Source organism: Zophobas morio, unplaced genomic scaffold (genome assembly GCF_036711695.1).
Source record: "Zophobas morio isolate AGI-343-1 ecotype UQ-CSIRO unplaced genomic scaffold, CSIRO_AGI_Zmor_V1 ptg000002l, whole genome shotgun sequence".
NCBI classification, from domain to species: domain Eukaryota; kingdom Metazoa; phylum Arthropoda; class Insecta; order Coleoptera; family Tenebrionidae; genus Zophobas; species Zophobas morio.
The window spans coordinates 22135906-22160624 of record NW_026972107.1 but is presented as its reverse complement, the minus strand read 5'-3'; the positions used below and the strand labels follow the sequence as shown (position 1 = coordinate 22160624).

At 34.7% G+C, this 24719-nt stretch overlaps 2 protein-coding genes and 1 long non-coding RNA gene across 7 annotated transcripts; 2 read left to right on the top strand and 1 right to left on the bottom strand.

Moving 5' to 3' along the window:
- The first annotated feature begins 10151 nt into the window (after positions 1–10151).
- LOC135130549 (palmitoyltransferase ZDHHC20-like) lies at positions 10152–11120 on the top strand. Its single transcript, XM_064057958.1, has 2 exons — positions 10152–10774; positions 10827–11120. The coding sequence occupies exons 1-2, from the start codon at positions 10170–10172 to the stop codon at positions 11080–11082; spliced, it is 861 nt and encodes a 286-aa protein (XP_063914028.1). The 5' UTR covers positions 10152–10169; the 3' UTR covers positions 11083–11120.
- On the bottom strand, positions 11097–24471 carry LOC135130522 (eukaryotic translation initiation factor 5). Of its 5 annotated transcripts, none has more exons than XM_064057925.1 (6): positions 24362–24471; positions 23984–24111; positions 17703–18268; positions 17330–17642; positions 11856–12350; positions 11097–11798 (listed from the first exon to the last, which is right to left on the bottom strand). In XM_064057925.1, the coding sequence occupies exons 3-6, from the start codon at positions 17987–17989 to the stop codon at positions 11556–11558; spliced, it is 1338 nt and encodes a 445-aa protein (XP_063913995.1). In that variant the 5' UTR covers positions 17990–18268; positions 23984–24111; positions 24362–24471; the 3' UTR covers positions 11097–11555. The 5 variants fall into 5 exon arrangements, with proteins under 5 accessions (XP_063913995.1, XP_063913987.1, XP_063914017.1 ...); XM_064057917.1 differs by having other exon boundaries at positions 24214–24442; XM_064057947.1 differs by lacking the exons at positions 23984–24111; positions 24362–24471 and adding an exon at positions 23482–23606.
- Positions 22998–24342, top strand: LOC135130559 (uncharacterized). Its single transcript, XR_010280813.1, has 2 exons — positions 22998–23150; positions 23217–24342. It is a non-coding gene; the product is annotated as an uncharacterized LOC135130559 (long non-coding RNA).
- Positions 24472–24719: the final 248 nt, after the last annotated feature.

Below are 24719 nucleotides of genomic sequence, written 5' to 3'. Positions count from 1 at the left end.
TACTTTATTAATATTAGCTGAGTCTGTTTCTAAAGTAATTCTATCAAGAAATTAGTAGCGAATTTCTTCGAAAAAATTGTATTGTAAAACAAACTGTTTGTGTTATAATTAAAGTGTGGATACCATGCGACAAAGTGGACGTTTTTCCAAACATGAAAAATCGGAAAACAGAATTGGAGCAGAGGTGCAAGAGTTTCTCGAAAATTGGTGGATAGTCGGAACAGTACAAAAAATATTCATCTTGTCGTGTCCTAGATTTGAAATCTAAATTTTGCATTAAAAAATGCGTCGCGACACCACATTTGAAAAACAAGAAAAATTCGTCCCATAACGTTAAAACATGCATGTTTTAACTTTTTAAAATCCTCGACTTAGGGCGGTTTTTGAGCGTTTGCGTCACTTTCTATTTTAGGGAAAATACATGTTAAAATTAAGAGTTCGTTCAATTTAGTATAATTTCACTCAAGGGCAATTGTTTAAACAAAAAAATTAATCGCATTCGACGCTGTGGTCCCCTTCCAACGAGTGTAATTAGTGTAAGATCAATTAATTAGCGTTTTTCTAATCTGAAATTTTGTAAAACTTTGACAAATTCGTCAACACGCGTTATTTTTATTGTATTATTTGTACGTTCATGTTGAAAATTTTAACTGTTCCTGGTTCGAATACAATTTAAAAACAATAATGTAAGTGTTCATATAAAACACGTGACGGAAATTTACTTATTCAGGCTTACTCATATTTTGTAATGTATCGTAAAATTCTGGATGTTCTTGCTTAAATGATTATATTTTCACACTTCATAACTTCTCACCCGAGATTTATATATTTTCTAATACATTGGGATTATTTGCTCACAGATTGAATTTGAACATTTATTCTCGAATTATTATTTTGTTTGTATAGTGTGTTTATTGCATATTATGCTTTGTTTAAGGTGATTGTGATATGGGAAATCTCTAGGTGCGTGATGTAATCTTGATGAACTCATTTTAATTTAACATAATAAATTCTTGTTTGAAATTCTTGTTATACTGTGACGTGACGAAGATTTGTTTGCTTTACAGTTTCAGTAATTCATTTAAACGTCATCCGAACTTCGACGGTACCAATTTCACATTAATGTGGTCACCTGTATAAAAGGGATGTCGACACTGACACATTTTTCTGATTTTTTCTCAATTTACCACGTTTCGGACCTTTTTAAATCAACAGTAACAAAATGAACGAGTTAAAGTTCATCAGTCAATTACAACAATGTTAGTAATGGGGGATTTTGATTGCCAAGTTATCCAGCCATTTTGTTTGATTCTGTCCCAACTGGGATACCTACTTCTTATAAAATGTTTTGTAGTCTGCTGGCCGTCTGCGAGGCAAATGGATGATGCGGTCAATTATGTAACAGCCCTTGACTCTAAAAACTCTAGGAGAATTTGATCAGAGCCATGGATTCTGTAACTGTGATATAATAATAATAATAATATGATTTGGACTCTCAATACAGTCTTTGATTTTTGTTCATATTTAAATTTGCCGTCACACCATCAGAATAATTTGTGTACTACCCTTAGATCATATAATAAATAGATACCACCATGCCGTGTTCTTTCCCTAGGACAGCCTGTGACGACATCCTCCTGTCACACATCTCTCTCGTGCATGGAGGGATTACAATGAAGCTATCCTTGCCTGATCACTATTTGAATTTTGCGCGCCTAAATTTTAGGAAGTATGTCTGAACTAACTTCGGAAGAAAGATGTTGACAGCTTGATTTTATAAATAATTCACAGTAGATAATGAAAGGAATAGTAAATTATTGGGCAGCAATTGTGATCCTTTATGACTACATCACTTAAAATAGGATCTTTGTTCTAAATTCTAAAATTGTTTTTTGTACAACAACTCGAAAGAGAGGTTAGAAGAAACATCTGTCAAAAGCGATTTGTTGCGCTGGTGCGGTACAAGGATGGAAGTGAAATAGACATATACAGATGAAATGCATATAACAAAGATGAAGATGTGGTGATCACACAAGGATAGCATTATAATACTCCCCTTGGCGTAGAAAATGACAACAGATAGCTTCATGTCTAGTCACACTTTCAGTTTGAGTATTGGTATCTATTTATTATATGATCTAAGGTACTACCATCCAATTTGACAAATGGTTTTCTCAAAATTTTCGTCTACTTAATTAGTGACTTTCGGTACAGGTTTTGTTTTTGTCGGTGTAGAAACTAGAGAAGCTTGATTTTTCCCCAAATTTGACTTTTCCTTGCTCTTTTGCAATGCTGTGATACGCGTTTTTCGAAATTCCAGTAGCTGCCCTGACGCGTTCTCTATAATTTGCTATGGGGATTGTAGTTCCCTCTTCAGCTTCTTGTTTCATGAAATGCATGACCCCTGCTATTATTTCTCTAGTTTGAGAATGAAGGGGTTTACCTTTGCCAGTTTTTGAAGTGAACATATTCACTTGATTTAAAAAACACTTCTTATTTTGTAATACAACAAACTACAACACTTTATATTTATAAAAAAAAACCCAGACAGATTTCTTAAAAATGAACTTCCAAAACACAAACGACCAACAAAGCAAAAACGCAACGAAACACGGGAAAGCAGTGAACAAGCACGAGACACAGGAAGATAAATGTAGACAAGAAGAAAAAGACGAGGCGAGACAAGAAAAGGAGAAGACTAGCCATAAGACGTTAACTTGTTTGGATATAGTTTCTTTTATTTTCATTAGGATTCCTTTTTCTTGAAAGTAGTTACGTGATTTTACCATTTGCTGGTGTTTTCTGTTTTAAACAACAATTTTATTCACTTTATATCATAATACGGCATTAACAAATCTTTAAATTCGCTTTCTATAACGTCAACGCTAATAAAATAGAAAATTAATATTTTTATTAACGTCAACAATATTTTAATATTTCAAAGTAAAAATATTTTGAATACCCTTCGGATTACACCCAGCATGTGTTTAAATTTTCATCGCCACAGCCACTGCTTTCACGATATTGCTGTCCTCTTTCGTGGTGAAACCTACTCTGCTATAGATAATGAGAATTTTGTTTCAGACTCAACAATTGTTTCTCAAGTTTGAATCTGTTTTCCATAAAATTCAGTTTTTTTTTGGAAATTCTTATGTATCTAGTTGATAGAAAATTAATTCTGTTTGTTGGTTTCGGTCTCGGATTTCGTAATCACAATGTAGTTTATTTAGTGAGTCCCTGAAGTTTATTGTGGTGTCCCGATTTAAAAAGTAACGTTCGAAACTAAAGCCACGAAACCACATTCGCAAAAAAAATGCAGTAACGTAGGGATACATGGGTACCTACTCTTATGTTAGTCATTGATTAAATACACATGTACATAGATAAATCACTTCTTGTATTAGTGTTGCGAGCGTAAACACGTGGTACATGGTGAAATTGGTACATAGAATTTTTGTTTGTAATTTCACCAAAGGGCAAATGTTTAAGCAAAAAAATGAATCGCGTGTGTCTTTCTAATCTAAAATGTAAAACTTTGACGAATTCGTCAACACGTTATTTTTGTTTTATTGTTCGTAAATTCACAGCTCATGCTAAGATTTTTAACTGTTCATGATTTTATTACAATTTAACTACCATAATGGAAACGTTCTTGCAAAGCACGTGGCAGGAAATTCACTTATTCAAGCTGAACGACTTACTTTAGCAACGGCCAGAAAATCTTGGACATATAGAGGTAAAATGACAGGACAGAGCATGCCTCATTGAACCAAATTTAAAGAAATGCCACGCAAGAACCAATTATGACCCTTTCCGTACTACATTGAGAACGGTCGGTTAACAACAAATGCCGTTTGGTTTAAAATGATTTCAGGTACTAAAAACGTCTTACTGTTTGTTTAATCATGGTATACAAAAAAAAAATGTATTTATTGCATCCTAAAGGTTAAGTAATTTTTACTGCTACTGTTTTTATGTTCTATCTTATTAAATTATATTTGTGTTTTATGCCCAGCATCCGGCAAAGGCTTTCCAACACGCCACTGGAAGAATCAGTTTTTCGAAGAACTGGACCCCAGCCGAAAGCACGCTACCAGGCACTTTTTCACACTATCTTCCCTCTTCTCATTCTACCTCCATTCTTCAACGTCATTGTTCTAACATTTTGAAAATTTTGGTGTATGTAGTTCATGCTTTATATTGTCACTTTGAAGTTTGAATTTTAAAAGGTGTGTCATGTCGCATCCAGTCAGCATGCTCACACAGTCAGAAATAACATAAACCTAAAAAAAATAAGGTTACAATACTTAAGGGTGTTTTATACTTTTTGTATCAGTGGATTGACACTGACGTCCAAGATTTTTTGGCCACGACTGTATCAATATTTAAAGTTATTATATTTTCACACTTCATACCTTCTCACCTTAGATTTATAATAATAGGTACATTCATTTTGAGAGAAAGTATTTATCTTGAAATTTATCATCAGTTAAATTAATGTCATGCGAAAACGGGAGGGCTTTAATCTTTTCTTTTACAGCTTAAAATTAAACATTTGGTCTGAGCCTTTTCTGTTCGTATTTTGACTTTGACTGTACTGAATATGTGCTTGTTGTGTTTATTCCTTGTCTGCTTTGTTTTATGTGAATTGGGAATTCATTCGGTTCACAATGTGATTTTTCTAAATTCATTTTGATTTCATCATTAATTCTGTAATAACCCAAACTTCCCGCCTTTAAATTGACCTTGTAAAAGTTTGAATTGACCGCGAAAAATTCAAAAATTCAAAGTTTGGCCTTGGCTGTGATCGTCTAACAAATGGGAACCTACGTTGTGTTTTTTTTTTTTTTTGAAAAATGACGGGAAGACGTTCTTTCATACAAGTGAGCATATATTGCATGTGAGTTGAGAACGCAAGAAATAATAGACAAAATTGTTTTGGAGGGGCTACCACGGCACCCCCTCGCAGGGGGAAAGAAGCTGCGAAGATTTACTGCTCAGCGCAAAAACCCCCTATCGTATACTCCCGGACATATTACATTTCAAGCACCTTAAGATATATGAAAGAAAAGACCCTCGCGAATTGACAGACATACACATATGAAAAACGAACAAACACAAAATCCTATACCACTATTTGGAATCCATGTAAATGTTTGAATATCACAAATTTAATAAAAACACAAAGCAAAATCTGAATTAAAGTAACTGGGTGCAAATACACAAGTTATTACGGGCGTATGGCGTGAGATTTTAAAGTTACGGCAGTTAACAGGAGCACAACCAAAGTACCCCTGGGGCGTGCTAGCACAAGCGGGGTTTGGGGATACCGGTCTGGGGCTGTTCTCCCCCCACGACGGTGATTCTATCTATCGCAAAGCCTACCCGCACGCACCTCCATTAAGATCATGCTGTGCGAAACTAGACCGTTACGGTCGCCAGACCCGCAGTTAGTTCTCGACTATTGGGCCAAGTCGAGAGCACTACAACATTGGCGACCGCCCCTGAATCTATCCAAACCTGTGGACTTATACAGGTGACACGATAAATCTCGCCAGCCCGACTAGGAACCGCACTTCGCTTCTGCCACGTTTTCTGTGTTATTTAACCTCAATTCCATTTTTTAAAGGTTCAATCTCTTATAACTCAACAACTGAACAAGTGTTAAGGTTTCAACGAGCAATAAATAACATTTAAATTCGCCATACAATCTTGTGAAATTTTAAACAACAAATAATTCTTGTCATCAGATAATTTATAGGATGGTAACATTCATCAACAAAATATTTACAAAACAAAACTTAGCAAAGATTTATGAAACAAAAGATCTGGTGTGAAATCAACTCGTGCAAATAGAAATATTAGGTGAGGTTAAAACTGTAGAGTATGAGATTTACGTTCAATTAAAATTATACAACAAAGGAAAATTGCTGAGGTTAAAATTGTGAGATTAAAGAAATATTGTATGAGGTGAAAATTTGCAAAGTTAACAAAATTTACATTAGATTAATAATTGCCACACTTTTTCAATGATTCAAACAAAGAGTTTACATTATGTCAAATTATATCATGATCTAAGTGATTGGTTACTTAAAAAAAACAATTTACTTTGAGTGTTTAAAATACCGCGAACAAAACACATAATAAACAGATACAAAAACATCCAAACATCGCTCCGAGGGAAAAAGCGTCTCGGTGATGTTAATTTTTAAATCGTTGCGAGGAATTGCCTCGATGATGTATATTTTAGCGGTGGAAGGAATAAGCCTCGTTGATGTTATTAATCTCTAGCGTTACGAGGACGAACCTCGATAAAGTAATCAATCTGCAGCGTCGTGAGGGCATGCTCAGTGATGTAGTCACGATAACGACGATAATAACGATGATAACCGCCTAAGGGAAGAAATCATTTTAAACCCCCCCGCCAGATCGCAGTATTATGAACTTGTTTAACTGCCAGAAATGAACTATTAGCAATCTTGTGTGAAGAATTAAGAAGTGTTATAATGTAACACTTACGTATATGCATCCAGAAACTTATTCGTAATTAAACAACAAGGTGTTTTCCTGATTAAGTGAATTTCATGAAATCTTCTAGTAGGTGGTTTATTTAAATAATCCTGATTGTTAAATTGTGTTTGCACTAGTTGACGATAAGAAAAACTAACTTGATTGGTGAATTTTCAAACAATAAAACAAATTTACAGCACGTGTTTCGCGTTGAACGGAAGTCCGCAATTTTTCGATTAAAAAGGCCGCAAGGATTAACCTCGCGGGTTGGGGACAACGGAGTGACGTTGGTTACGATTGATTGTCGTTAAACAAAGGCTTTCTCCCATTTTATTAACTACCAAACCAACTAATTTAAACCTAGCTCTTACCACGTGTTTACACTCACAAAGGCACATTCCGGATGACGCTACGCCATGCCGCCCTTTGTCTCTACCAACCCTCTAACTAAAATCCCATAGCGCTACCTGCATATTTGGTTGCCTATGTTTAAGGATTTCTTCTTTTTTTCTTTTTCAAATTCAAATTATTCAAATATGATTTCGCGCCGCTGTTAAATAATTTCAGCGCGAAAATTTTGATTTAAATTCGGTCACCACAACTTGAATTCATGCATAATTTGATACATTAACTTCGGAAACGGGGGACCTATTTCTTCGAAAATATGAGGAACATTTTTGTGGTTGACAGCACCAATTCCACGAAAATCAAATTTTGGTAGAGATATGAGGTCCACTAAGATTAAGCCATTTAATCACCTGTTCACCGAAACCCTCATATTTTAAATAGCTGCCATCATTTTCTACACTGTAGCTTTCTGTCAGTACTTATGCATTGTTAAAGATAGTTCTCGACTTTTAAATCAATAAAATTATTGTTATTCGTATCAAAAACAGATTAAGAATTATAACTACAACGGTTTACATTTTGCCCCTTTTTCTTAATATGGGTAGTCTTCTTTTCACGACAAGAAAGGTAAAACATGTTTAAAATGGTAAATTTTTGTAGAAAAGTATGGATTTTGCAATTAGGCTCCGCCCTTTGTTCTGACAACGAATGAAAAATTCATCACAATTGAGATAGGGTGGGTGGATGGGGCTTATATTTGGCCGTTTTTTTCTTAATATACATAGCCATTTTTTTATAACAAGAAACTTAAGCATCCATAAAATGGTTTTTGCAAAGAAGTATGGATTTTGCAACTATGGGGCGGAGTCTAATTGTAAAATCGATATTTCCTTACACAAAGTTTTCATTTTAAACATGTTTTAAGTTTCTTGTTATGAAAAGAAGTCTACACATATTAAAACAAAAAGGCATAGTAACGATTGTTATTATCATAGTTACAATTGCTCTTAATCAGAGATTAAATTTGATTTGCGTTTATGCAACCGGCCCTTAATTCTTTACTTGATAATATTTGTAATAATCATTGCGCTATCGGCAAAATTCAGGAGACCGAATAAACGCACAGGATCGTGTAACGGAAGACGAATGACTGGTCCGCACCCAAATGTAGAGTTGCTTTCTCATTGTGAACTTCTGTAACACCCCTGTCAGCCCTTTATTCGAATGTGAAACAGAGATTAATGGGCATTTCCAAGTTTCGGCCTCGTGGAAAGTAGGTACCATCAATGACGTTGATTATAGCCCATAGAAAACGTATTTCTAGGGGCTATAACGTTGATCTTTAACATAATTTCATCTATGACGTCTGAAAAACCTACTGCGAGACTTTTATTTCTCATACTTATCAGACCAATTTGAACTTTTTTCGTTTTATCATCATTTCTGTTACCTATTGTTTCATCAAGCGTAAGATTGTTATCTGTTTGTACTTCTAACTTGTCCCCAATAAATTCCTTGATGTCAAGTTTTGGAGTGCGAATGGGGGGAGGGGGGATAAATAGATACATTTTTATTAACGGTTTATCCTTACGATGACTCTAAAGCGTTTACAAGAATTCAAAGTACATTTCAAAGTACCTTTTCAATTGTAAAATATTGTTATCCAATTTTGATTTTTTTTTTCAAAATCTATATATCGAAGGTAAAAAATCAAGCCGGATTAGTACTCCACTTGCAAGGATATGAATATGGTATCTTATAAAATTTAAATAGCATCTACTATGCAAAATTTTGAGATGATGTTATTAGACTGATAATGATCAGACAAATTTGAACTATCGTTTATTTATTTTATCCACATGCTATTTCTAAAGTTTATATCAAATTTTACAACAACCAGTAAAGTAGTTTCGGAAATTATCTGTTTATTGAAATACTTAAGTATCTTATTATTTGTTCGGAAAATAAAAATTCAATGTCTCCAAGCGAAAATTTTGATCTGTCCAAAGTATAATCACAAGAATGTTTTAACAAAACAACAGATGTGTATAAATACAGGAGTTTAGTGATTGTGGTTTGATGCAGTAAGCTCTATTACTAATAATGTAATTGTTGATGAAATTATGATTCGGTCCAGCAGGACTCCAAAGATTACATATAATAATCACTGGTCAACAAAATTTAATTTTTTCTCTCTAACTTTGACATAATTGTAATGTTTTCGTTTAATTTGTCTCTGTGTTTGTAACAAAGAGCATAAATCTTATAACTTAGCTCAATTAAAAAAAATATGCATATTTGATGTTTGAAACACAAAATCAGGTAAAACAATTTAATTTTTGTATCTTTAACGGCAAAAAGTGTAGTATTAACAAAAGAACAACCTTAAATGAGAAAAAAACAACGAATGTAGTTTAAAAAACGAAAAAAACAAAAGAAACAGCGAAGACCGACGTTTTTTCGGTTGCCTCCTATAGATTTTATTGGAGATCTCTCGCTCTTGGTCCCGCAGTATTCTGCGAGCATTTAGGTGTCATTTAGGTGTTCCATCGATCTTGGTAACGTTTTTCTATCGACAAAATGCCCAGATGGATGCGTTCTCTATGATGGTCACTCACGTCGTCACAATTTTTGGGGAAAAAATCAAGGTGCGAGTGTATAAAATGCACTTTTAAGAATATGTTAATTTTAAATTTTTTATATGATGATAACATGTCTTCTACTTACTAAACGTAGTTTTCTTATTGTTTCCCAAGAAGTTTGTAGCAATTTGATTACAAAAAAATACACCTTATAGAAAGTTTCCTATTACTTAATAGTACGATTTTTGATTTTTCAAAGGATAATATTTTAAGATTACTTTTAAATGAGAGCTAAGTTTTGGTTTAGCCCTTTATAATATCATTTAAAATTGCTAATTAAATAATAATTGACTGATATAATAAAAGTTAGAGTTTAGCTGTTGACCAGTGTAATGTTTTGGAATTTACGGAAAGAATGTTTTAGCACATGCCTAGAAGTACCATAAAAAATGCTAAGCCAATATGTTTCGGTACCATGTAAGTATGGCATGAACATCATTTAATCCATCGTGAGTGCGCTATAAAAAGCGGTTCAGATTGTTAAATTAAATTCTAGTTGGAGCGCGTATAACTTTACCTCGCCATTCTATGACCGACGTTGTGACAGCAAGCTAACAAGGAACTAATAGACGTAGTCAAAAACACTACACTGTCACAATTAACCTTATACCAACACAAATTAGAACTTTCAAATCACCCATTAAATTTTTGTCATTCGACTGTCATGTCATGGTAATATCTTTTTTTTCTTGTTGTCCTCCTTTGTTTGTCCTTGCTTTAGTCGCTGGCGGCTATTATTCCTATGTCATCGAATTTTGTCTCCTATACCTCGTTGGAGTAACGAAGAAAATTATCTACATCACCATTTACCACTTCATGCTAGTAATGTTTACGTGGTCATTCTTTAGCACAATGTGCAGCGGCCACGACGACATTCCCGATGAATATCGCCTCACCCCCAGTGAAAATGAGCGCCTGTTGTCTTACAAAGAATATGACGCAGATCAGATATTGAAAAAGATCGTTAATCTGCGGAAACTAGAAATCAACACATGTGCTCCTAATAGTCGAATACGCTACTGCAAAGAGTGCACGCAAATCAAACCAGACAGGACCCACCACTGCAGCTCTTGTAAAAGGTGCATTATGAAAATGGACCATCATTGTCCGTGGGTAGGAAATTGTGTTGGATTCAACAATTACAAACAATTCGTTTTAACGCTGTTGTACGCCACGATCTGGTGCACTTTCTACGTGGGTACTGTTGCTGAATACATAATTGAAATTTGGCGTGACATTCAGAACAGCGTAAACAAAATTATACTCGGAACTGGGTAAGACAAAAAGCTGAAGTTACAATAAGGCTAGGTATAGCTGACTTTTTAGGTTGTTGGTGATAGGTTTGTCTGGCGTGTTGTCATCATTTTTATTCTTCTACCATGTGGGTTTGTTGACTCGGAATGAAACTACACTAGAATCACTGCGCGAAACCACATTTAGGGAAGACAATTTGACGTTCGATTTAGGGAAGTGGAATAACTTTGTTACAGTATTTGGGGACAATATTTGTTGTTGGTTTATACCAACTGACACCGCCATAGGAAATGGACACGAATTCACAGTCAACCGTTTGATTGGTTAGATAGAAACAAACAATGAAGATGCTTTAAAATTTATTCACATTTAAACAGTAATAAAATCGTAAACCCACGGATACATCTTGCTCCATATTTTGACATGGGAAATATGTAAACCTATATATGTAATTCTAATAGTAATTATAATTAATAAAACTCTTAATAGAACATTTCATATAATAGTGTAAACAGAAAACCATTTTATTATAATGAAAGCCTAATGCAAATAACATAGTAACCATATTTTATTTGGGAAATGGAAGTTCTTTTACATTGAAAATGTTGAATACCAGATTTTCATAAACTACCTGGCTTAACAAAAAGGGTCCAAACATTAATTGTTAAACATACAATTATTTGATGAATATTAAAAGGTAAAAATAATGCGAATCTGAGACAAAAATAATAAGTCGAGTGCACCTTAAATTGAGAGGAAAACAAAAAGAGCACTCGACACCCTGTTATCGGGATGAAATCTTTAAATGGCATCGATATCGACGTCATCCTCTCCATCATCCACTTCTTGTTTATTATTAGCAGTGGAAGTTGGCTTCAATGGAACAACTTGAGCACGGTCGTTGTATTCAATTTCAACTTCATCGTCGCTTCCTTCCTCACTTTCTGACTCCTCAGTCTCAGCCTCCTTCAGCCACTTTACAAACGGGGCAGCCTTGTCGTGTATTTCTTGACTTATTTCCTTCGACACATACTTCTTTGATACCTGAAACACAATGTGACCACCTCAGAAAACAAATTCCAGCGCTCGCACTATAATTACCTTTTCTGCCCAAGCGATAATCGTGGCTTCGCTCAAAATGTCTAGGTCGTACAAAATTTTCAGTAACCCTGGCACCTTGTTGAGCAATGCATCGCGATGCAAAGCGATCACCTGCTCAAAACCCCCTATTAAATATCTCTGTGCTTTTTTATCCTCGTGACAAAAACGCAGCAGCAGCATCCTGTAGTCATACAACTGTGTCCGCATGTTTTGATCAAAAAGGACTTCGGCTAGAACGAGTGGTGCTTTTGTTTTGATTTCGAGTCTTTCGGCTTCATTGAACAACTCTTTGAAAATTTGCGCGTTATCCAGCTGACCAGCATCGCGTTTTGACTTCACCAGCTCGTAAAATATGTCCATGCGCTCTTTTTCCGTTTTTTCCAAATCATCGGTAATGGTCATGTTCTTGGCGCCGTCGGTCAAATCTTGCATGCGAGCTCGCACGGCTTCTTCAGAAACGTCCGCTGCCCATTCGGTATCGTCGTCGTTTTCACCCTGCGAAACCAAAGAACTCCAACTTAACGGAACTAAAATTGCAAGATTTAAAAAATGTACTAATACACATGCCCATGGGGTCGAGTTATATTCTAAATCACCTTCAGTTAAGTTTTGTTTACAAGAAATCGTTGGCAGCTCTAATTTAAAGTCCATGTATAAAATGCAGCACAATTTCGTTACTAATTTAAACAGTTTTTTTAATTTTCTGAAACTGTTTTTTTATTTACAGGATTAGTAATTTCTTTTAAACAAAAAAACTTGTCCTTCTTGTTATTCCTAATAAAATTTTATAGGGTAGAATGAAATTTCCGAAAATATATATTAAATTCGCTAGATGCAGTGTAATACTAATAACAGTACTGTATTCCCAAATATTTGGTAAAATGTAGTGATTCATTCTTAAATTGATTAATAAATAAATTGGCTTATTCATTAATTTTTTTGAGTCACCCTGTATAAATAATTCTAAAAACTATCAGTGCTTGATAAGCTATAAGTATAGAGTCATAATGATCTGTATGATTGAGAGGATTTATTAACACAATTTTTAGATGACGTCATCAAACTTGATCAATTTTGAGAAAGGGATAAACGAATAAATTTTGATTAACAATTTATCATATTAGGATAACCTTACAACGTTTTCAATATTTCAGAGCATTTGGTTTTGCAGTATCAGTGTTAAATTGTTAAATTAGTTGGGACACCTTTTTAATTTTTTTTTCCAAAAATCTGGATGTCTACGGCAAAGTAGTTTCGGAGATTATCTGTCTAATAAAAATTGATAAACGACAGATAGATGGACGGTAACGGAAGACCACTAAACATGAAAGTGGCAAGCCACCAAATAGACTGGATTACTATGCGAGATGGTTTTCAACAATCATTTTAATAAGAATTTTTAATCTATTTTTATTTAATTTTTATTTCCTCAGCGTAAGCGAACAAAGTATTGTAATCGAGTCCGTTGACCGACTCTGTACCTTTACGTTTTCTCGACCTTTCATGGCCCCGACAGTACGAACAATTAGGAATCTGTCTCCCGTTTCCGTCTGTCTGTCGTCCCGGATTTTTATTAAGACAGATGATCTCCGAAAGTACTGCATGATAAATTTTTAATCAAAATATTTTTGCTTATCCCCTCCAAAAAATTGATGAAGTCAGCTCAAAATTTTGCCGAATAAATCCTAAATTGTCCAAAATATGACGAGTCGATACTTGTGATTTGTCATTCAATTCATATTTTTTTGGATTTGCTTATACAGGATGACTCAAAAAAATTAATGAATGTATGAATTTATTTTCTTAATTTAATCCGGAACTGCAAAACCGAATGCTTTGAAATCTTGGAGATGTTTTAAAGTTATCATACGCATGATACATTTTTGATCAAAATGTATTTGCTTATCCCCCCTAAAAAATGATGACGTGACCTCAAAATATTTATTGCTGAATAAATCTTAAATGTGCAAAATATGATCACTCTATACTTGTGATTTATCACTGCATTAAATTTTTTACATTTGCTTATACAGACGACTCAAAAAAAATTAATGAATCAGTCAATTTATTTTATTATAAATCACGAATTGCACAACTGAATACTTTGAAATCTTGCAGACGTTTTGAAGTTACTGTAAGCATGGTAAATTGTTAATCAAAATATATCTGTTTATTCCGCCCAAAAATTGTCACCTTAAAATTTTGTTGATTAAATTCTACCCAAAATGTGCAAAATATGATGAGTTTTTATTTGTGATTTATATATATATATTTTATATATTTATATTTTTTAGATTTACTTAAACAGGTGACTCAAACAAATTAATGAATGAGTCAACTTATTTTATTGACAGGAGCTCACTCCATTTTCCCAGAAAATTTTGGGAATGCAATACTGTTATTTTTAGTATTATACTGCACCAATCCAAATTGATACACGTGTCCTTGCAAAAATGTCGATGATATCATCACAAAATTGTGTACAGAAAAAACTCAACTCGAAAATGTTGGATATGTTTTACTTGTACTTAAGGAGCGAGGGAAGTTCTGTCGAAACAACTTTCGGCCAATGTTTTTAACATGTTAAATGTCAAGTGTTCAGTAAATCAAACTCTTTTTTTTTTCATCGTGAACTGGTATTTCTTTTAATTTTCCTGAATTCATGCTAAGAAAATATACGATCTTTCATCACCCTGACAAACAAAGTTTGAAATTGGTTAAGATTCGCTGTGATGGTCGACGCGCTATCCTCGCCTTCCCGAGAACAGAGATGGTTTGCTACATCAACTGTGTTATGAGCTGATGATTTTGCAATAGCTGAAGCATTTATCATCAAACAGTTAATAATCATCTCAATTAAACCCGTTAAAAAAAAAGAAAAGTATTGAAATCAGTTCAACCGCATGTTATTTTAGGTGAGCTCTTAAGATTGTAGTAATAAGAAGTATGCCGATTAAACCAACTTTCAAACAAAAAACCGTATTGAAATCGGTTCAACCGTTTGGGAGCTACGATGGCACAAGTAAAGGATTCAAATTTACACCCCTATTTTTAGGTCTGGGCTTAATTCATTCCTTTTCGAGTGACTTTTATACCAAATACAAAAGCAGATGTTTGTACTAAGGAGTGTTCATTTTATTAAACGGACACCTTTAAAGTAACGCCACTTTTCTAATTTTTAATCTAAATTATTCTAGTTTTTATATATGAAAGCTTTAAGTTGTATCTATCAAATGCCATTTTTGTTTTCAAAATAACGTTATTTCTTTTTAAAATGAAGCGAATCTCCATTGGGGCAAGAAAATTATCTTTGCAAAAGTGATGCTACGAAAAATTTCCGTTGGGGGGACTGCCTAAAATAACTAAATGTTCAAAATCAGCAGTGTTCCAAATAATCAAAAAGTTTGGGGAGTTTAATATTTTAGAAGATTTGCTCAAATCCAGACCGAGAAAAGGCCCGCTTAAGGAAAATATTGAGGAAAACATCATTAAACTGCTAAAATTAACGAAATGTATGTATGTGCGGGAAATACCGAAGAAGCAAGGTGTTACCGTAGGTACTGTACAAAATATAAACACTCGGAATAACATTAGAACGTATTAAAGCAAAAAATCCCAAAAAGAAGCGAAAAGCAGCGCATACAGTTTAAAAAAAAAAGCAGGAAGTTATAAACAATTTTGGTCAGGAACAAAAATCGTTGTGTTTTTATGGACAACGAAACGAAGGTTAAAATGGACTGCAATACACTACCCGGCTCCCAGTTTTATAATGCAGTCGTAGGGGAAGATGTCCTCGATGACATGAAAACAAAAAAAAAAATGAAAAGTTTGGGAAAAAAGTCTTAGAGTGGCAACCGATTTGTTCTTGTGGGCTGAAAAGTTTTAGTTTTTTTTTACGATTGGAACAATTGGGGGCGATGATTACAGGAAAGAATGTATAAAAACGCGATTATCGCCTGTTTATTGCAAACATCATAACCCTCCATTGTTTTGGCCAGATCTGGCTTCAGTTCACTACGCTGGTGCCACTCAGGAGCTTCTTAATGCCAATAATGTACAGTTTTTAAAAAAGGAAGATAAACCACCCAACTGTCCTGAGCTTCGTCCACTTGAGCGATAATGGGCAAATATGAAAGCAGTGTTAAGAAAAGATGGCCGAACAACATCATGACTTGGAGAAATTAAAAAAATGTGGCCTCCTGCTACGAAGAAAATCACAAACAAACCTGTGCAAACAGTGATTCGCGGTATTCGCGCAATAGTTAGAAAATTTTATAGTTTCTGAATATAATTGATTAGAGAATAAGAATAATTATTTCATTTAACATTGTTAAACATTTTTATAACAAAAAAAATTAAATTAGCCCGAAGTACTCGAATTAGTAGCAATTTTTCAGTGTCCGCTTTATAAAATGAACATTCCTTAACAGTGTCTATTTTGCTTTCACTATTTAACCAAACAAGTGCGTATATACTAATAAATTTAATGTTGTTTACTATTATTTATTTTGGTTGTAACTAATACGACATCTTTGATACCCTGTAAAAACGAACGAAGTTTCAAGTTCCATCCTTGAAAAACAAGTTAGAAGAATTACAGCGAAAAAGTGTTCCGAAAGCTTTTATGTTAGATTGGAAAGTGCTCAAGGTTAAAACATCTCAATTCAAAAGCAGGTATTTCTGATTTTTAATTTGATAATAAAATATACATACTTTGCTACCTGTCAATTTGAAAATTTTCAATAAAAAAGAAATGTAAGTGTGATAATATAATAAAGATAACTCTGGTAGAATCGGAATTGTTTAATTATAGCTAAATAATAACCAAGTAAATATCACAAATAGATCCCGAAATACGATATGATAAAACTGTATTTTCAAAGATACACCATTGGGAATTTTAACGTGATACACCGCCGCCAAATGTCGTGTATAAAATGCATTGTTTATGGGTTTTATACGCTGCCAACTCAAAATGTAACGCAGTATAAATCTACCAAAACTTAAACCTAACAAAAAGATTTGCTGACATGTGTAATTTTCACATGATATTCAACCAGTTGGGGACGTGAAATTTATATATAAATATATCTGATATGATTTTTCTTTTTGAACTCTGGATACGCAAGAAAAAACCACTGTGGATCGGATCTTCAAACTGCAATTTTCTATTTTGTTGACTATGTTAAAAATTTCATTTTTAGGTTCTCACACATTAAGTGGACTTTTAGTTCTAGAAGTCTATCTTTTTGGATTATAACTGAAAACTTTGTCGACTTTAAAATATTCAATAATAAAAAAAAACTCGCTTATTGAAAATTTCAGTAGGTACATGTTGAATGGCAAAAACTGTATAAATTCAAGAATTTTGTACATATAGCAAACCGCAAAACCGGCTTCGAAACACGTGTTCTCTAACCAGCAGAAACAGTAGGTTCGTTATTTACGCGTTCGCCACGAGCTGTTTTCCTTACCGGTTTGTTGGAATTTTCGCTGACCGACACGTCCAAACTTTCGTTGGCCTGGTCGTCGACTTGGCTGGTGTCTCCGTTTGTATCTCCATTGGCACGTTTGCTTCTTTTTGACCGTTTTCCCTCAGTCAAGGACGAACCTTGCACCGCCGGATTCAAATTTGGCGGGTTTTTCAAAATGAACGTCACTAATTTGTGGTTGGATTCTAATGCACCATGGTAACCGCATGCTTTGCAACCTTGCGAAATAGTGCTGCGCTTCGTGGAAACCAGCAGCTCCGTTTCCGGGTTATCACATTCGGGACACAAAACGAATCTAAGGGAGAGAAAAGCTTAAGTTAAGCTAGTGTTTGCGGTTAAAGTGGTAAACCATTACTTTCTGATGAAGCCGTCGAGTAAATCCTGCAGCTTGCCGGCATCGTGCGAACCATTGACGATGAAGCGCTCGTTTTTGAAGTCGAACTGCGTCTGAGCGCCTAATTCACATCCAAAATATTTTGTCGGGTAGGTGGGTGGTCGGCCGAGAGCTTTAGCCACTTCAGCCATGTTGACGATGACTGTCTTGATGCCGTTGCCTTTACCTTCCACTTTGGCCATCAGCCGGGGCATCTTGTAGCGATAGAAGACATCGCTGACGTTGCGATTGACGTTGACGCTGCCCATGATGCCAGCGGTGTACCAACGGCTTTGTTATCGTTATGGACGTCGTCGACAATGATTGCGGTGACTGTGGTTGTGTGACTGCTGCTGCTGTTAATTTTGCTGCTAAAATTCTCAATGCTGTCGCCAGTCACGTTTCTCTGAAGGGTTGGAGTTTCCGATGCCTATTTGTTGATGAAAATTTTGTCGTCCTATAACAGGTGGGCTCACGTCGCTGCGAAGTCATACACCTCGCTGGCCCGGGCCCTAAACTCCCAACTATGCTTCTGGTTAATAATGTCTCTGAAAACATGAGAAAATTTTTATTATTATTAATTGAATTACCACTTTTTCGTCAGTACAATTCAAACGATTTTGTCAAATCTGTACTTTTTTCTCTGCTGTAGTTCTTTCTCTTTAGTTTTTAATAGTCTTGTTTTACTTCGATATGATTTTTAATTTAAAAAATATATAACTTTTTATTTGAAGCGTAGTTGTTTCTTTATCAAAAATCACGAAAGTCTATTTATTGGGCTCTGGAGCCAATTTTTTTCATTACAATATGATATGGTATTATTAACGAGACCTGTTCGTCCGTTACATGACCATTGAAAGAAAACCGGATAACACCGTCTGCTTCCGGATATTTAAATATCGCAGCAGTTGCTGCATCGAAACGCCTATGAAATTTCCAATGAACTATAAAAAACGCACACAACTGGCACTCTAGAAAAATAATAAATTCTTTCTTCAACTTAGAGCACAGTTGGGCAAAGTAGTGAAATCTAAGGAATAATGCAATCATTTTATCTTTATGTGTTTAATTAGAAATAACAATCTGTGATCAAATTTTCGACCTCGGAAGGGTTGCGCATCATGAATTTCATCTGCGCTTGAAAAAAATAAAATCACAATTGTGTGAACCTAGAGTATATTCAACTTTAAAACTTCTCATTCAAAGAAAGAAAATTCCACACACTGAAAAACAACATAAAGTTAACTCCATAATGCAACACTATAGGGGCTTTAAGTAGGAATTCCAGCGATTTGATGCAAAGTTACGTGGTTTCATGAGGACAACACTGAAATCAATAAACAAAAATGTCCCCGCATAATGTTTCGGTCCTTGTCGCTGTCTACATCGGCCTCTCTCGCTCTTGTAATTGCTTGTTAAATTATAAGGCACATAAAAGACAATTTTCGTCATATGCTGAAGTTCGAGCGGTAGAAGTACAAGGAGTAAGTTAAAAATTCGTTTTTACATTTAGATATATATTAAATATGAGACGTGGAAATGTAAATAGGTGTAAATTTATATTTGAGAGGGCACCTTATTTGGCAAAGCAGCATCCACCCTCATTTAACGAATTATTTCCAAGGATTAGTCGTACCACTTGTAATTAAGTTTTAGCCACGCTTAGTTCACAGAAATAATTGCTGCCGCAGTTATTAATTGCCACTTTACAATAATAAGATAATAGGACGCCGTAACATCAAGAAACTGTGAAATTCCAAAAAACTAGGACACACTTGGAAACAAAGACATTTTCACAGGACGTCAATTGTATACTAATCGTATCAGTAACACAAGAAGTGTTTTCGAAAAAGCCAAAATTGTTCTTTACAATTTCTGAATTAACGTTCGTATTTTTCCCACTGCATTATTAGACATTAATGACTTTCGAAAATACACAGCAAATTTTTGTCGTTACTTCGGAAGCTATTTCGACTAATTTTAATGATGCACGAAATCAAGTAACGTTGGGTCCGATATTTTTTTGAACTCTAACAAAAATATTACAACCGAAAATTTATATTCAGAACAAAGTTTATTGTTACACAAGTTATCGTCATGGCAAGGTCGCTTTGATGGATATGTGTGAAGTTAAAAATTTATTTTTACTGTAACGAACTACATACCTTATTTTGCACGTTATCTAATATTTTAGTTCAACGACAAAATAACTAATTTCTTCGGTAGCATGAGAAACATAAATTCTCGTACAAGCGGTCTAATAATTTAAACATGTGTGGTTTACATATTTAATACTAAAAAAACGTACACACAAAAACATGTTTACAACTACGTTGTCATAAATTAAAAAGCGACCATTAAAGGAACATATTTAGCAGAGAACTTCATTTTAATTCAATTTAGTCCAGAACATATTAAAAATCTAATATCCTTCGCTTTATTATCTTTTCAAAAAAGTTAAACGCAAACTTTTACGTCAATTTAAAAAACAAATCCAATTGTTTACAGTGTCAAGCGATTTTTCTTTCTTCTGGGGTTATCTCTAATCTCTAGTATGGTCTATGTTTATAACAAATGTTGAGTTAGTTTTATATATGTAGTGACTTAATAAAATCATAAGAACGTTTTAATAAAATTTTGAGTTTAATTAGTCAATTTGATTGTGTTCGGCAATTGACTCAATCTACGAGAAAAAATTTATTTTTATTTTTCATTAGTTTTTAGTTTCAAATTAGTAAACGTCCTTGATACACAACGCTAAACTTATACAAATAACTATATATTATAATAAAATTATCACAAATTCTGTTTAACAAAATAAGTTTTTGTATTGATAACAATTGATATGGATTATTTTATTTATTGTTATATTTACACCAACAGCAACGATAAATATATGCAAAAAATAGTACTCTTACTAGTCTATATCTAAATTTCAGATATATTAATTATATGTATAAACTGATTTATCTGCGTGTTCGGTTATTATAAAACGTCAGATCACCATTCTCTCTACAACTTGACAGAACTCTGGAATTGATTTTGTTTTTCAAGATTTTCCCAGGCATTCAAACATAGATTATGTTTGTACTTTAAAGATCCATCAACACCGCAATTTGCTTCAAAAATAGACATGGAAACGACGCAGAGCTCCAACTGAGTGGATTTCAACCAGGCACTTGCCGAATTTTACTTCTGTAATGCTACCTTTCTCTCCTAAGACACAAAAACCCACGCCTTTATAGGAAAGAGTGTTTTTACAACTGTATTAAATTTGATGCTTTTTGATGAGCCCATGTCAATAGAAGTGTTAACACAATAGGGATATTTATAGAGCGTCACCGACATAAATCAACACATAATAATTGATGTCTAAAACATGAACATCTCACCTTATACCAAAATGGTCTATTTTTAATTGAATAATTTAATCAATCTTCATAGCCGCATGAAAATTAAATTATAAAGCCTGACGAAGGTGACGATAGCAAATGAAACTAGTCGACTACATGTAGGTTTATTTGTCCAAGATACCGAGAACAATAGGTCGATTAAACATCACATTGGAGGATGATCACTAGACAGCGGATTTCTGTCGGGCTACGTCACGATTTTAGTGGGGACGCGCTGCATCGCCGGGACTCAGTAGCGGGTGATAGGTAATCACTGAATTTAATTGTCACTTGATTCCATAAATACAATTAACGATTTATTAATCAAACGGCTAACTAAATGAGAACTGGAATTAACAGCAGAGTGCAACGAAGCAGCGTTATTCTAATCTCAAATAAACGAAGTGCAGCCGGTAACTCCAATGAATTCCCATCCCGTACGAGCCGTACCGAGTTTGGCCTTGTCTAGCCCGACAGAAATCCGCTCTCTAATGATCACATATCTAACTAAATTGTTAATAACTGCAAAAAATGAGTTCATAAGAACAATTGCTCCAACAATGCATTTTGTGCAAACAGGAAGAAAACTTCGAAAAAACTTTTATCAGTTAAGGTCTGTGACAATACCTTTTGAAAAAAAGACTATTGCTAGAAGGTTGAAACGTTTTCAGTCCACGTTAAAAAAGTAAAGAAAAAAGTGGGCTGTAGATTTTCTAAGGTCTAGTCGAAAACTGAATATACGTTCGTCATATTACATGCTGGTGAAATACGTAAGTGTAAAAAAATATTTAAATGATTGAGAATTTTGAAATTGATGGAACAGTCAATACAACTCTCTCTCAAACTATGTCCACACAAAAAACTAGAAACTTCGCTGAAGCTAAAACTGCCCGTATTAAACGAAGAGTCGAAGATTTTAGTCAAGTTCTCTTAAAAAAACAGTTTATCATTTTCTTTTTTAAATTTCTACAAAATTTTTCATTACGTAAATTTAAAAATCAATGCCTTAAATATTGATGGAAATTTTGGAAAGCGGATTTCACCACTGTTTTCGGTTTACAGGACTATAAATCGCAGGGGAAACATTGTCGAGTTCTTTTGTCGGAAATGAGAAACAGTAAAAGCAGTTTTAACACAAGCTGCTTTTACTGTATCTCATTTCCGACAAAAAAGTCGAAATGTTTCCCTTGCGACTTGTAGAGTTTTATAAGCTGAAAACAGCAGTGAAACCGTGTTTCGAAATTTTCATAAATAATTGACATATCGAAAATTAAAAAAAAGAAAACGATGAAAATAAACTTAAAAAAAAAAACTGTTCTTGTTAATAACGAAGAGATTAGATTCTGAAAATGTATTGAAGAACTAAAGGTAGCGGCGGCTCCTCTAATCACTATATTTTCAGCTTATGTGGCATGTACGCCCTTTATGCCAAGTAATGCCAACATCACAAAGTGTGCGTCACTGCCACCTGTTTCTATTCTGCTCAAGTTTGTGGCCGTAATGTGATTTACAGTCACGAGTGACATTTTAAACAGTCATCAAAACGTATTATTGATTTTTCGGAAAGAATTCAAAAACATACGCAGGTAACAACACTTGTGAAAATGCAAGTACAAATAAACGATAATACCATATGGTTTCTCTTCGATTAATACGTTTTACATTTCTGACGTTTCGTACTTTACACATCTTTGAATGTTAGTTTTCAATATACAGAAAGCAGTCATAATAACCCGAAGGAATGATACACGTGCGAAAAATGATGAGCATGTTTAGAAAAAGAAAATTGACGAAACATTCACTTACATTATCCCCACGTCGCAGAAATGCGGAACCGTCACAAAATTCATTAACGTTTTTTTCGGTGACATTCGGTCACTTATCGATAGAGCAGTAACATGTATTTATTAAAAAAAAAGACAAACGGAGTAATTCCGAAAATGCCATGGCGTCATGCGTGGGCGCAGGATGAGTAAAACCGTTCTAAATTTCCGGGCCGTCTGAAAATCGAAAAAATTCCATCGACTCTTACCTGTAGGTAAGTTTCGCATCGAATTTGACAACCTGATTTCCCAGTACAATATGGTTTAAAAATCATTAACAGGACCTGTTCATCCGTTGCGTCAGCATTGAAAACAGGACAATACCGTCTGCTTCCGGATATTTCAACACCATAATAGGTCGCTGTGACATCGGGGCAACTGCGAAATTTCGAACGGACTACATTTGGAAAGAAAGAAATTTTGACAATAGGCGTACGTCAAGTTTATCGTGTACTCCTGCGATTATCGTTCGAAATAAAGGGCCACAACTTCCCGATTCACTTTTCGGAAAAAACTAGCGTCAAGCAAGCGGCACCGATTACGTACTATTCTCACCATCGTGTAGAGGCGACAGCATGGGCATGGGGGAGGCCGTTTGCCCCTGGGTCTTGTCTTTCAGTGCTGTTATGTTGGATTTTTTTGATCGCTGCACCGAGACTGAGCCACGTAAGCGTCGCGGCGCGAATCGATGTCGTCGAACCGGCGCAATGCCACGGACATATCGATCAGCACAATGCAATGCGACAATTATTTTTATCGCGAACGCCACTGTTCTCGCCCGTTCAATGGTGAAATTATGTTAGCACGCCCCCGACATCATTTTCCGCACCTTCGAACGCGCATTTTTAGACCTTTGAAATTTCTAGAACGTAATCGCGACCATGTGAAAATTAGTTTCGATTAAAACATGAAAATTATCACGGGACGGCATATGTACTTTTGGTAAATACGGTTCATGCAAATTGCGTCATCCGTTCGTAATTTAAAAATCGTGCAATTACGTTGTTTCCATGCGATAAATTTAAGTGGACGATAAAGTAATACTCACCTTTGTGGCTTACTAAAGTCATATAAGATGGTAGCGCCCTTCTGGACGAGACCTCCCACACAAGCAAAAACAAAATAAAACGTCGTTCCCAAAGATACGAGTGGAAAAATTCTGCACGCTTGGAATTACTGAAAAAGAAAAGGATCAATCAGTTATTTCGCCGACGAGTATTTTTAGCAACATAAAATAATAATAAAAATATATGGACGGAGCTAGTAACGTGATCTCACCTTCTATTTGAAGCGTTTTCCACGTACCATCTATTATCGAATTAACGTTCAAATAGCAAAAATATCTTACGTTAAACTACTATTCTAAATGAAAGGCCAATTTTATGGAATAAAGTGACTGAATTTTAAGAGACAGCAACACTACTACCTTTTTTACAACGCCATATGCATGATCACGTACACGGCACACTATTCTTCTGTCTTCCGTCATTCGGACAATTTTAATTTGACATTTTGACGTAACGCCATCAGTGGACAGTGGTGCCACTCCTTAAATACGATAACGAAATTCCCCATATTGCAATCACTTTTTTCTAAACATTTTCAAATGGAAATGCGTTGTACTCCACTTTGTTTGACTTGAAATGTTAGTACGAGTAATATGAAAATGATTTTTAAGAATAACAATAATAACTTAATTTATTTGGATTTCTGCCTGTTTGTAGATGCTTTCCCAGTGGCGTAGCAACTAACAACAGTTCGGGCGTGAAGGTCAAATATTTGCG